Source organism: Hyperoodon ampullatus (assembly GCF_949752795.1).
Source record: "Hyperoodon ampullatus genome assembly, chromosome: 20".
NCBI lineage: Eukaryota > Metazoa > Chordata > Mammalia > Artiodactyla > Ziphiidae > Hyperoodon > Hyperoodon ampullatus.
The window spans coordinates 23,214,696-23,228,804 of NC_136933.1; the positions used below are offsets into that span (position 1 = coordinate 23,214,696).

At 35.2% G+C, this 14,109-nt stretch overlaps 1 protein-coding gene across 1 annotated transcript; it reads right to left on the reverse strand.

Moving 5' to 3' along the window:
- Positions 1–642: 642 nt before the first annotated feature.
- Positions 643–12,905, reverse strand: CFAP96 (cilia and flagella associated protein 96; the record flags this gene model as incomplete). Its single annotated transcript, XM_079726784.1, has 7 exons — positions 643–691; positions 2,249–2,418; positions 6,498–6,677; positions 8,798–8,873; positions 8,974–9,111; positions 10,912–11,131; positions 12,806–12,905. 7 exons carry the CDS (start codon positions 12,903–12,905, stop codon positions 643–645), a joined length of 933 nt encoding a protein of 310 aa, XP_079582910.1.
- Positions 12,906–14,109: the final 1,204 nt, after the last annotated feature.

The window sequence follows — 14,109 nt, forward strand, 5'->3', positions numbered from 1 at the left end:
AAGTACATCCCCACTCTCCCTTCCCCCTGCTCATCCTGAGGCTGCCAGTGGCTGATCTGATGCTCTACATAGGCCACAAATAGAAGGCACGATACCACATAAATTGAGCTATCTGCCTCACTATATAATGTGTGTATACATGAATCTATGCAATATGACTGGATCAATACTTCTCTTTGATGTTAAGAATGCTTTAACAGGCTATGACACTAGGATAACTCAACCTTCAAATACCTCCAAGAAGGAACAGCAAATTAAGAATTCACTGTGCATGTTCTACCCCTCCAGCCCCCATTTCCACCCCTACCCTCCAACCCTGCAATTTTTTAACGTTAGGAGCAAAATAGTTCAAATGACAGACTACACTTCAAGATTTTATAACATTTCTAAACATTCCTAAACATCTCCTCAGAAACACAGATCTAAACACAGATCAGCAAGCATATGTTAAATTATTAACAAATACTATTTATTTATTATGTAATAGTACTAAAAGATGGAAGAGTATTAGAGTCACAGCCCTAAATTTCTTTTAATGCTGGAGCTATTTGTTCCACAATATCTTATATTTTTTCAAATAATGAGCACTTGATAATGAATTTTTGGTAGTCAGGACCTATAAGGCTATTTGTCTTCCAGATGCTAATAGGACTGTACTGAAGCAGTCTTGTAGTTCTTCATATTTAGTGCCCTAAAATTGGAAAATAAACGCACATTTAATTTTATAGGTGCAGGTAATACATCTGTTTATTCTTGTAAAAACATTTTGCAATAAAAAATTACCAATCTGAAACCAAATTTTTTCACCAAATAAAAAGCTTCACTTTGTATGTCAGATATACTTTTAAAATGTAACTTAAGAGGCAATAACTGGTTTATGATACCAATTTTAAATGCTATTGCCCAAAGGTTTATTAGTTTTAAAATTAGGATAAAAGAAGCTAAAACTTGATTTAGGATAATATTTGTGATCATGTAAAAAAAGAGGGATTGAATAAACTCAAAATTACTCAACAAAAGATAAACTTCTGATTTTCCCAAAGAACAATCAGTTACTTTTTTCTTTACTCTGCTCTAAACATATATGCTAGGGCATCATAAAGCTTTCTTGGATATGTCCTCTGGATAGCCAGAAAACCTGAAACCACCCTGCACCAAAAGAATTCCATCTATTTGAGGGTGAGTGTTGTGAGGAAAATTCCAATTTTACTGTCAGTTCTATTGTATAACTAAAGTTGGCCAGAGTACTGATAGGTAACTTGCCAAAGGATAAAGGTCCAAACACATGGAAAAAAGGCTCCATATCTTTGTTTCCCAGACCAATCATCTACCAACTAGCCCACAAAGAATATTATTCCTATAGACAACAGTCAAATTACATAAATAATGAAGGGCAGGTCTTACTTTTGTGACATAATAATGATGTTGGTATTACAATCACTGTCCACAAGTGATGAAGATGTACTACTGCTTTTACAAAAGGAAAGAATGTGAATTTGATGTCCTTTACCTAATCCATTCTATGATTACACTGAAGTTAGAAATATGTAAGTTAGTTTTAAATTGGCATTAAAAGTTTTCCAATGAATAGGTGGAAAGGTAATCAAATGAATTCTTCAGTTATTTATGATCTTGCACACACACCAAAAGAATGATGGATTGTCCTATTCTAAATTACACTCTGAACTTCTAAGAACTTCTTTTCAGTTTTGAGAGTGCTCAAAATCTAGGTAAAATTGAAGTTCCATGATACATTAATAATATACATATACTTTTCCTCGAAGCATTTTTAATTAATCACAATATTTCCTGCTTTCATAGGTTATTTGAAAGTTAAGAACAGAATAAGTGTCATTAGGATTCCACACAATTACTGAGAGCCTGGGGCCCACATAGAGATAATAATTTAACAAGGGTCAAAAGACTGAGAAACAGACAATGTTAACATGTACTGCTAACTGAACTGTATATATCTAAAGTCTCAAATGACTCAAAATAAGGTGCTATATAGATTTGCTTTAAAAATTATGAACAGAATAGTTTGGTACAGATAAATTAAGCTTTTTGAATTGGGAATTTCAGAAGATGGGAAAGAACTTCTGCAGGTATACGAAAGAAGCTGAGATTTCTAAAGTCACCCAAATTTGTCATGTTTTAAAGTATGTATAAATAAAAGACATTATTTTGAAGAAATCTAAAAGCTGAAAATAATTTGTCTTGGTTTATGGGCTAAATGTAACATTACTACCTTTTGACATTCAAAGTCATTATACTTTCAGTTGGTCTGCTTTTTGGTCCACCTGGTGGATGGAAAACCTTAGCACCTTTGCTGGAAATATGGCTTGTCAATTTAACCCCATAAGGGTCAGCAGAATGTGAAGGGTAAGAATCAAATGTTCCTGCCTTCATTCCACCAGCCTACAAATAAAAATGAGACATTTTAATGTGGTTTTGTAAAAATGCTTCTAACAAAATTAGATTTGAAGAAGTTCATACATATTTGTGTATTGTACATGGAGCTGGTTTTACATTTAAAGAAAATTGTCTATACTGTTTAATTCAAATATCACCAAAGCGTCTCCCTACCACCAATTCTATGGGGTTAAGACACTGTAATTCCAAAAGTTCTCTATTAAAATGCAAATATTTATAAGAAGGTAATATTCTAAACTGTTGCCAACAGTTAATATTTTAGTGAGAATTTATCAGATCAGGCTATCATCTACATAGGAGGTGAGCCCATTACTGAGGGAATGAGACCTAGGTCACATGTATTCTGACAGAGAAAGGAGTTAGGCCTCAGAACCAGAAGATGAGAGAAGAGGCCAAGGGTAAGGTCTGTCCAACAGGGAGTCTGGCACGACATGAGTTCACTAAATGTCAGTAAATGATGGGGAAGATACTAAAAATAAAAACTTTTTTTTTGATAAAAATAAAGGAAGAGCGCATAGAAAAAGAGAGAGGAAAATGTAATCCACAGTCAGTCCTCCGTATCCACAAGTTCTGCATCCTCAGATTCAACCAACCTCAGATCGAAAATATTTAAAAAGAACTCCAGAAAGTTCCAAAGAGAAAAACTTGAACTTGACATGTGCTTTACATAGCATTTACATTGTATTAGATATAAGTAATCTAAAGATGATTGAAAGTATACAGGAGGATGTGCAAAGGTTACATGTAAATACTACGCCATTTTATATACGGGACCTGAGCTTCCTCAAATTTTGGTATCCTGAGAGTGGGGTGGGGGGGGAGTCCTGAAACCAATCCCTCATGGATACTGTACCATATACTGTACTTTTCTTGTAATCTATTAAGAGAAGTCAATCAAAATATTTTTTAAGCTATACACAAAACATTTGCTTTGACCTTTTTTTTTTTTTTTTTTTTTTTTTTTGTGGTATGTGGGCCTCTCACTGTTGTGGCCTTTCCCGTTGCGGAGCACAGGCTCCGGACGCGCAGGCTCAGCGGCCATAGCTCACGGGCCCAGCCGCTCCGCGGCACGTGGGATCCTCCCAGACCGGGGCACGAACCCGCGTCCCCTGCATCGGCAGGCGGACTCTCAACCTCTGCGCCACCAGGGAAGCCCTGCTTTGACCTTTTAAACTTACTTACTAACAGGATTTTTATTATATTATATATGGTCACCAAGAAAACTCTATACAATCACAATAACCCATTTAATTAGGCATCCTTTCTCTTACAGTGTCTAAGTCAGATATACATGAAAACTTGATTCGTTTGAAAGATATGGTTGTAATTTTTCAAGTTTTCCAGATAGAGACACATGGATTATTTTTAAGAGCAACAAATAATAAGGAATCTTAAGAAAATAAAATTAATTAATTAATTAATGTAAAAGCAAAACAGATGAATTGAAAATGTAAAAATATATATGGTAAATAAACCAACCCACCAGATGATACTTAAAAAATAAATAGGTAAGTCTATATTATAATTAAGATTGAGAAATGGGTGGAAGAAACCTGTACATATATGGAATATCAAAAACTGTAAGACAGTATTTTTGTACATCTCTATGTTAATAAATTTGAAAATCTGAATGAAATGAATGATTTTTGAAGAAAATATTGTCAAAAGTGACTCAAAAAGAGAGAGACCACCTACGGAAAACAGATGGGCATCATGCAAGACGTTAAGCCCAGAACATCTCCTATGAGAATTCTTTCAAGCTTTCAAGGAACAGATATTTCTGGTGCTATTAAACTCTTACAGAACATAGAAAAAGAAGGAAATCTCCTGATTATTTTAAGATGCTAGCATCCACTTATACCAAAATAGAACAAGGCATATAAAAATAAAATTACAGACCAGTCACAACCCTTAAAATTACTGATGTGAAAATACTTAATATTAACAAATAAAACACAATGTTACACTTAAAGATTAATACAACACAGTCAAGTGGGAATCATTCCAAGAAATCTATTACTGTTACTCATAACAAGTCAATGGAGAAAAAAAAGATGGTCTAAACAGATTACACCAAAACATTCAGTATAATTCTACATACATTCTTCATTTATTCTTATTTTTGGCATCTATAAAAATGAACACTGGAGGAATTCCCATGATCCCCATTACATATCCAAATATTGGAATGAGCATGACATAAGAGATATAAATATTAGAAAGGAAGGACCAAAATTATTTGCAGATATATAATCATATATCTAAAGATCCAAAGAGAATCAACAGAATACCCATTAGAACATAAGAAACTTTAATGAAGTGGCCAGTTATTTTAAAAAATCAGATGTTTTAATAAGAACAAATAATGTAAGTGGATTGATGGGAGAAAAAAGCATTGACCAGGACCTTAAAATAAGTAGGAATAAATATAAGTAGATAAATCTACATGAAGTAAAATATTAAAATCTACAAGACAAATAAAGGTTTTTGTAAGTAGCTGAATTCTGGATCAGAAGATTCAAAATATAAATATGCTAATACAAGCAAAAATCTAAAATCTAATTTTAGAGCAAAATACCAAAGGTCTTTTTTTCCCCAGCACTTTACAAAATAATTCCAAAGTTCTAAATAATAAATATTGGAAAACAGCCATATAACTTTTTTAAAGAGTAAGAAGAGACTAGACCCACCCAATATTAAAATGCAAAAATAATTAAAAGTAGTTTGGTACTGGCAGAAATAAACATCAATCAAATTACATGAAAATTCAGGAAAAAAAAACCCTAAAAAGTGGGAATTTTGATTTGATAAGGGTGGCATTTCAAAGCAGGGGTGCTAATTATCCTATCGGTGAGATCAGGAACAACTGAATTTTTTCAAAATCAGTTTTACGTAAATCTAATTTAAGTATAATAAACTGCACCCATTTTAAGTTTACAATTCTATGAGCTTTGACAGATGTATACACGCTTGAAACCACAACGAGAGTCAAGGCACAGAACGTGTCCTCCCACAAAGCTTCCTTCTGCCCTTAAAACTGAATTTTGAAAAAGATAAGAGCTGGATCCTTACCTTGCTCTTTACACCAAAATACATTTCAGTAAAAGAAATCAGGAATGCATATTTTTCTAATACTGCTGGGAAGAAAAGTCATTCTGAGAATGACATAAACTCAGCACAAAGGACTGATAAATTTGACTACATCAAATTATTAAATTTCTGAATAGCACAAAACACTAAAACCAAAGTCAAAGATTTACCAGACTAGAAAAATTATTTTCAAAACAAATGATAAAACAATATCCTTGGGCTTCCCTGGTGGCACAGTGGTTGAGAGTCCACCTGCCGATGCAGGGGACACGGGTTCGTGCCCCGGTACGGGAAGATCCCACATGCCACGGAGCGGCTGGGCCCGTGGGCCATGGCCGCTGATCCTGCTCGTCCGGAGCCTGTGCTCCACAACAGGAGAGGCCACAACAGTCAGAGGCCCGTGTACCGCAAAAAAACCACAACAACAACAACAAAAAACAATATCCTTAATATATGAAAAGATCTTACAAATCAGTATCAAAAAAACAAATATCCTAATAGAACATTCGCAAGGAAAATTAACAGGCAATTCACGGAAGAAAAACAAAAGCATAAACTAAGGTTTACTGTTAGAAGCATTTTCATTTTTATTCACACTTGTTGTAAACCTCAGCAGAAGGGAGACAGTTCATTTTAATCGCCACTTCAAAAACTAAAGATGATCTGACTTTTTATGGTTTTGAGAAAAACTATGCCTAAATCTAGAGAGGCACTTAGAAACTTCATTGTAAAGTAAAATACTTTTGAAATGGTTACGAAATGGTTAATAATTATTTCATTATAAGAGCTTCATTATTCCCTATGCTCTCCAGTTTTATGACTTTTCATAATTTCATAAAAACGAGTTTCATGATTCATGGCATGAATATAAACAAAAGTTTATTATTTACATGGGTAATAAAATAATATGACAGCAAGAGGCAACGTTTCTTTATAATGCTTAATATTTTTTCATTCTAAAATTTTTAACTTACCTTTTTACCAGGAGAAGAGGGCTTAAAGGGGTTTGCAAGTGCTTCTTTCTTCTCTGCTTTTTTAATTGGTGGTAAAGGTTTCTCAAACAAATAAGGATTGGTATCAAAATATTCCCTTGGGTAAAGATTTAATTTGAAAGGTGTCCCTTTAAGTAAACGATGGTGTTCTTCATTCTCTTTCTGTAAATTAAAGAGTTTGAAATTATATAGCAAAAATTACTCAAACTGGAAGTAATGTGGAGTTAATATACCTTTAAATTTTCATATAAGCATGTAGATTTTTTAATATATACTGCTGGGTTCACTTTTTTGAAACATTCCTTTGTTATGTTCTATTTTTATGATACAGAAGATATGCTTACTTATGAATAAGCACAGCTATGATTGTTCATTTTAGATATAAATTTATTTGATGTATAGAGATTTATTTATCACTTGAACAAATCTGTATCAACTATCTGGGTGATATAAGGCAGTAAAAAAAAGTCAGTCTCTGGTTCAAACCCTAACTCCTTCCTGCTTTTCAGCATTTCTCAGGGACACTGGGAAAATTACTTACTTTTTTAGCATCACATTTTCTTTAAGTGTAGATAATGATGATAATATTCCCCCCACCCTTAATGCTGTTGTAAAGATTAAATGAGATTATGTGTTCAAAGTACCTGGCATATGATAGGGCTTCAAAAGAATGTCAGCTTTTACCTCTAAGAATAAGGAATACTTACTTTTTACATTACAACATTTTTATATTACAATAGTATTTTAGGAAATCCAGGGACATAAAATTTCTGACTTATAAATAAGTTCTAAAAGTAAGAATTCTAAAGAGAGAAAAGTATCTTATACCCATACACTTTGGATGAAAGACTAATTACTGAGCCATTGATAAAATTGCCTTGTATGTATTTATAAATCATGGATTATTTTTCCTACAGAATATTATGCATTATTATTCCTATTCTATATAAAAAGTAGGTGACATAGAATTTTATATAAAGTGAATAATCCATGCATAGAAACAAAAGATGCCTATTTTCAAATGACCAAGGTTTCTGCCCAATTTAATAGAAAACTTTTCCTGGGTTTGAACATGCCCATTTGCAAAACTGGCTACTACCCTTCTGTTTCACTGCCACTTAAAATCACCACAGCCAAAATTACTGAAGACTGCATGCCTAAAAAAACAAAAATTTAAAAACTTATAAAATAGTTGCCAATTAATTTCTGTTTCTTAACATCCAAATGAACTTGACTTTTCATTACTACCAGCATTCTTTAAGTTATATCAATATTGTTAAATTATGTTGATATGGTTCCAAAATTTCTACAGGTTCCTCTATTCCTTCACATGTAGGCACTCTCCAGAAATGTGAATATGCTTCACTGTAAGTCAAATATTGTATAAAGTGAGTGTAAGAGGCTTATGCCAGTACATCTCAGTTTTTATTTCTGCCATGTAATAAGGTGAGTCGTTTTCTCCCGTCCTTTCACTTTCTCTCCTGTAGGTTTTCATTCTCTACTCTCCACTCCCTCCCTTCTCCCCATCACTCCTCCATCCCATTCATTCACCATAATGGCCTGATCAGCCCAAAAGCACTACCACTACTTTCTTTTTTTTTAATAATATCTCGATTGTAAGGATATATTTTTAAATTAATTATTTATTTATTTTTTGGCTGTGCTGGGTCTTCATTTCTGTGCGAGGGCTTTCTCTAGTTGTGGCAAGCGAGGGCCACTCTTCATCGCAGTGAGCAGGCCTCTCACCGTCGCGGCCTCTCTTGTTGCGGAGCACAGGCTCCAGATGCGCAGGCTCAGTAGTTGTGGCTCACGGGCCTAGTTGCTCCGTGGCATGTGGGATCCTCCCAGACCAGGGCTCGAACCCGTGTCCCCTGCATTAGCAGGCGGATTCTCAACCACTGCGCCACCAGGGAAGCCCACTACCACTACTTTTTTAGGCACAATATATTAGGGAGTGGTGGGAACACGGCTAAGGACCAGGATACTTTTAGGACTCTTCTAATCAAAATACAGCATAGTTGATCAGGCCAAGTTAACAGAAGTCTCACAGCTGGTTTGGAGAGATAAAGGATAGACGTGGTAAACTATAGCAGGGGTTAAAGCTCATTCTGGGAATCTAATATCAGAAAGGTAAAATTATCACAATTCATAAACATCAATCTGCCATTGCCCAAGTAGTACAAATAGATAGAACAAAACAAACCCTAATTAGATCACAAGTGAATTCTCTAAGTCAACTAAATAAGAGAAAGGTTGGAAAAAGTTAAAATAGATTCTTTTACCTTGTCATTTAGTTTTGCTGCATCATAGAAATCAGCAGAGTGTGAAAACTGTTTACCTATGGTAACATCTGCATAGCTAAAGAAGGAAAACAATAATGATGATGACTTCAGGGTTCAGAAATTAAATTTTTTTTTAATTCAAAACAAATGATACAAAAGTATTAAAAATATCTTACCCATATCCAGTTCCTTTCTTTCCTGGGTTTGTGTACAAATTCTTTCCAGGTGGCTCATATTTTTCTTTGGGTTTTGATTGTGCGCTGAAAAATGGGACTGGTCTACCTATTGTTCCATAGTAACTTCCTAATCCACATCTTAAATACAGTTTAACCACAAAAAAAAAAGGAGCAAGTTAAAATAGCAAATTTTGTGTTATACATATTTTACCATAATTTATAAAATATTATTAAAAGGGGAGCAAAATATATGCAATGGAACTGACTTGCCTAACTTTGGTAAGAAAAAAATTTTTCTTCTTATTTTGTAATCTAATTTGCCCTATTTTTCAAAGTCACAGATTTTGAGATAATATTTTTAATTTTTATGCCTATTTTAAATGTTCTACATAAACAAAACTTAATAATCTCTAGGAAGTTAGAAGAGTTTACATTAATTCAGTTAACTATAACAACAAATAGAATCTTTGTTTTCTTAAAATTATTTATTTTTTATTTAAGTATAGTTGATTTACAATATTGTATTACTTCCAGAGGGTGGGGGAGGCTGAAAAATACAAAACAGTTATTTAAAGGATAAAATACATCTATTACATGAAAAAGAAATGAAGTAGTGACCCAATAAATGCACGTCTGAATTTATATCTAAGAAGAAAACAAAGAAACCCAAGAAAAAGTAGTAATAATAAAAATAAGTAGGGGCTTCCCTCCAGGCACAGTGGTTAAGAATCCTCCTGCCAATGCAGGGGACACAGGTTCAAGCCCTGGTCCGAGAAGATCCCACATGACGCGGAGCAACTAAGCCCGTGCACCACAACTACTGAGCCTGCGCTCTAGAGCCCATGAGCCACAACTACTTAAGCCCACGTGCCACAACTACTGAAGCTCATGTGCCACAACTACTGAGCCCACGTGCCACAACTACTGAAGCCCGCGCGCCTAGAGCACGCGCTCCACAACGAAAAGCCACCGCAATGAGAAGCCCGCGCACCACAGCGAAGAGGAGCCCCCGCTCGCCACAACTAGAGAAAGCCTGTGTGCAGCAACAAAGACCCAACACAGCCAAAAATAAATAAATAAAATAAATTTAAAAATAAATAATTCAAACCTCTCAAAAGTGTAAAAAGGTGGAAAAAGATAAACTATAATAACAGAAGACATTCTCTACTCTTACTAAAAACTTAATAATTTAACTTTGAAGACCGCAGCTTTACTCATCTCAAAACCATAAATAAGCCCCAAATTATTTTTCAACCAATCCTCGTCTGTCATAAACTCTAGATTGAGAGTCAACATTATTGAGTGTGAATTACCATCATATTATAAAGCTCAGCTATATTATATAATATCACATAGACTACACAATCTTAAGTATTTAAAGGTTAAAGAAAAAAAGAACCTCACATTGACAATTTTCACAACTTAAATATTGTTAAACCCCATACATGTAACTTCATGCATGATTTTTAAATAACGTATCTTTGATAAATTATCCTCTTTATCCAAAAAAGATTTCTCCTAATTTCACATTTTGTATTTACACTTTTCTTAAAGTTTTAAAAAGCAGATAAAATAGTCAAGGGCACAGATATGATGGCCCAAGGCAATTTTCTTCCTAATCTGACTATTGCAAGGTTTTCAACTGAACTTATTTTCATTATTTAGTTGATTTCATTAGTATAAACTGATAGAGAATAGTGACAGAGATAACCAAAAATTTAATGTGATGAGAATCTATTTAATCAAAATTACCTGTCAACCTAAATCATCCAATATAATTGTCTTCATCTAAGACAAACTTAACCTAAGAATCATATTTTTAAAAATGAATCATACATAAATAAGTCCTACGAAAAAACCAAAACTTAATTTAGGATGGAGGAGAGAGAGATATGCAGGAGATATATCAATATTTAGGACTTTTTCCCAAATACTTACGGCTTCTTATCTCCATTACTAGGAAGGAACGCTTTGCCTAGATTTTTTTTGGCTTCTTCCATCATATGCCGTCTCCTCACTTGATTCAGGTTTACGTAGCCTTCACCTTCAAAAATCCTTACAAAATGGGGATCAAAATAACCTGCCTGGAGATTTGACATTTCTTTGGATCCCCCAGGTAGCATCTGTCTGTTTTTGCTTGCAGCTTCATTAAACGGCCCTTTAAAAATAAATTAGGAATATCACAATTTTGAGCTCACTAGTAATTAAAGGACTTGAAAAACGACTTTGAAAAGTTTCAAAATGTGATTTGGACCAGTGAGTTTTGAGCTCTTAAACACTATTTCAAAACATTTACTGAAAGGTCTGTGTCAAAGGCTACACTGACAATAAGAACTAAGAGGGCTTCCCTGGTGGCGCAGTGGTTGGGAGTCCGCCTGCCTATGCAGGGGACACGGGTTTGTGCTCCGTTCCGGGAAGATCCCACATGGCGCGGAGCGGCTGGGCCCGTGAGCCATGGCCGCTGAGCCTGCGCGTCCGGAGCCTGTGCTCCGCAAGGGGAGAGGCCACGGCAGTGAGAGGCCCACGTACCGAAAAAAAACAAAACAAAACAAAACAAAACCTAAGAGGCTTCCATTAAAACATTTTAATAATTAGATTGAGGTCCTGTTAAACTCTGAATCTGAGAGCTGGAAGAGACCTTACAGGTCACTGAATCCAATGCTTCTCCATCTATACACTACGGAACACTGTGTAAGAATATGCTAGGAAACTATTTGTGTCAGATGTCAATAAGCATGTGTGTGTGTGTGTGTGTGTGTGTGTGTGTGAGTGAGTGTGTATTTTTAGGTTGGAGGGGAAGGGTATTTCATACTCAAACTGAAATAATTCCCCTCCTGGGTATATACTCTAGACACATGAGTGCCTATATTCACTAAAAGACGTAAACAAGAATGTTCACAGCAGCTTTATTCATAACAATCAAAAACCACAAACGTCCATCAACAGGGGAACAGATAAATAAATTGTGGTATACAGTGAAGTACTAGTAGCCCAATAATTTTTAAAAGGCTGGTTTTATGAATATTTATAACTTCTTTTGTAATTTGCATCTAGGAGAACTCAATTTGTAAAGTCCTTCCATAACGTGAAAGAATTTTTTGAAGTGCAAATAACCCTTAATTCAATTGGTTATCTAAATGTGAATTTGTATCACTGATTTTTATTTAACTTAGGTTTTTGAAATAATATATTCACATGGTTCCAAATTCAATAGTATAAATATTTTTACAATAAATTTTCCTTCCACATTCCGTCACCCAGTTCCTTTCCCACAGGCACCCATGATAGTAATTTTGCTTTCCAGAGAATGTTTAGGCATGTTCCAGTGAATATTTTCATATTTATCCTTTTCCATTTTCAATGTTTAGCATACCACATACATTATTAAATAAAAAGGCAAGGTGCAGAATAGTGTATCTTGGAGATGTTTCATATCAGTGTATTCTTTCTTATTGTTTTATTTATGACTCTTCTAAAAATCCCTCAGCTATTCATTTAGCATTTCATTTTTCGAGAAAGTGATCATGGATGGCCTTTTCAGATGCAAATGTTAATGCTGTCTGCATAGCAGAGTGTCCCATCTAAGGGAACAAAAAAAGCTAAAAACAAAATATTCTGGGAGAAAACTGCCATGCACCTTGGAAAGAAATAAAATTACCTATGAGGAGAATATATGAAGGTAGGGTAGCCCAATAAAATGAGCTTCCTGCTCTTATAAAATTAAGACCATAAAATACAGACCATTAAAAAATATCATTTAACAAACGTTAAAGCCAAAATTTTATACAGAAAACATCACTCCTAGGCTGTAAAGGAAACCAAATATACTTACGATTAAATTGTGACACATATTTATCACCAACAGTAACATATTTCATCTCACTGAAGAGCCCAATCCTCTCCATATCTGTTTTCCCTCCTTCCACAGGCATGGTTGCTTCTTGTGGTGCTGTGCTCTATATAGGTAACTTCAATGGGTCCCTGAGGGCTACTTCTTCTATAGCAAAATCCTACTCTACACTGAAAAATACAGGGGAAAAGTTTAGGGAAAAGGTGATTACTAAATTTCAGTCCAAATTACTTGCAGTCTGAGAGTTAACATGCATATTGTTACATCATAAAACAACAGTCTCAAACCATGTGGGGAAAGAATCTACTTTGTGGGGCTGAGGGGGAATAATGGGGATTCAAAATTATCACCACAAACCCTCCCCTTGACTGTCCAGGTGAAGTATCCACAAATTACAAGGAAATGCGTATCTGTTGCACTGCCATTCATCTGTCTTAGATAATAAAATTATTACTGTATAGTGTGGTATAAATACTGTGTAAACAACATCCTTCTTCTGAGAAGTTCAAAGATCTTAATTACGTAAGGCAGTCATTTTCAGTTTAAATCATTTTATGTAAACATACTGCATTGTCCCTTGTATTAAAATTTATAACTTACTTTTTCAGAATGCACCACACACATAGGTATTACCCTATAGTTCTTGAATTCTTTCAAGTTTAAATGTATGTAAGAAATGTGCCACCTGGTGAAATTTGTTCACAAAGGGGATGGGAAGAGAGGACAACTGTCTAGGCAAGATAAAAACAAAGATCAGCAAAACAAAAATCCACAATGGGGCTTCCCTGGTGGCGCAGTGGTCGAGAGTCCGCCTGCCGATGCAGGGGACACAGTTCGTGCCCCGGTCTGGGAGGATCCCATATGCCGCGGAGCGGCTGGGCCCGTGAGCCATGGCTGCTGAGCCTGCGCGTCCGGAGCCTGTGCTCCGCAACGGGAGAGGCCACAACAGTGAGAGGCCCGCGTACCGCAAAAAAAAAAAAAAAAAAAGAAAGAAAAGGAGGGGGAGACAAGGAGTTATTGCCTTGAATTTGTCCACTACTTAACTCTTCTTGAGCAACATTTACAAAACCACTCATTCACTTATTTAACGTTTTGCAAACCCCCTCCTGTGAGTAGGACTCGCTGGTAGAAGTTAGGAAAACTGAGATTTTAAAAGGCATAGGTCCTGCCCGTAGCGAGCTTACAGTTTAGTAAACAAAACATAATTAAATATAACACAGTGGAACAGTTCAAGTTCCCTTCGAAAGGTACGGATAAAGAGCCGGGGGGGCGGGGCGGCGTGTGAA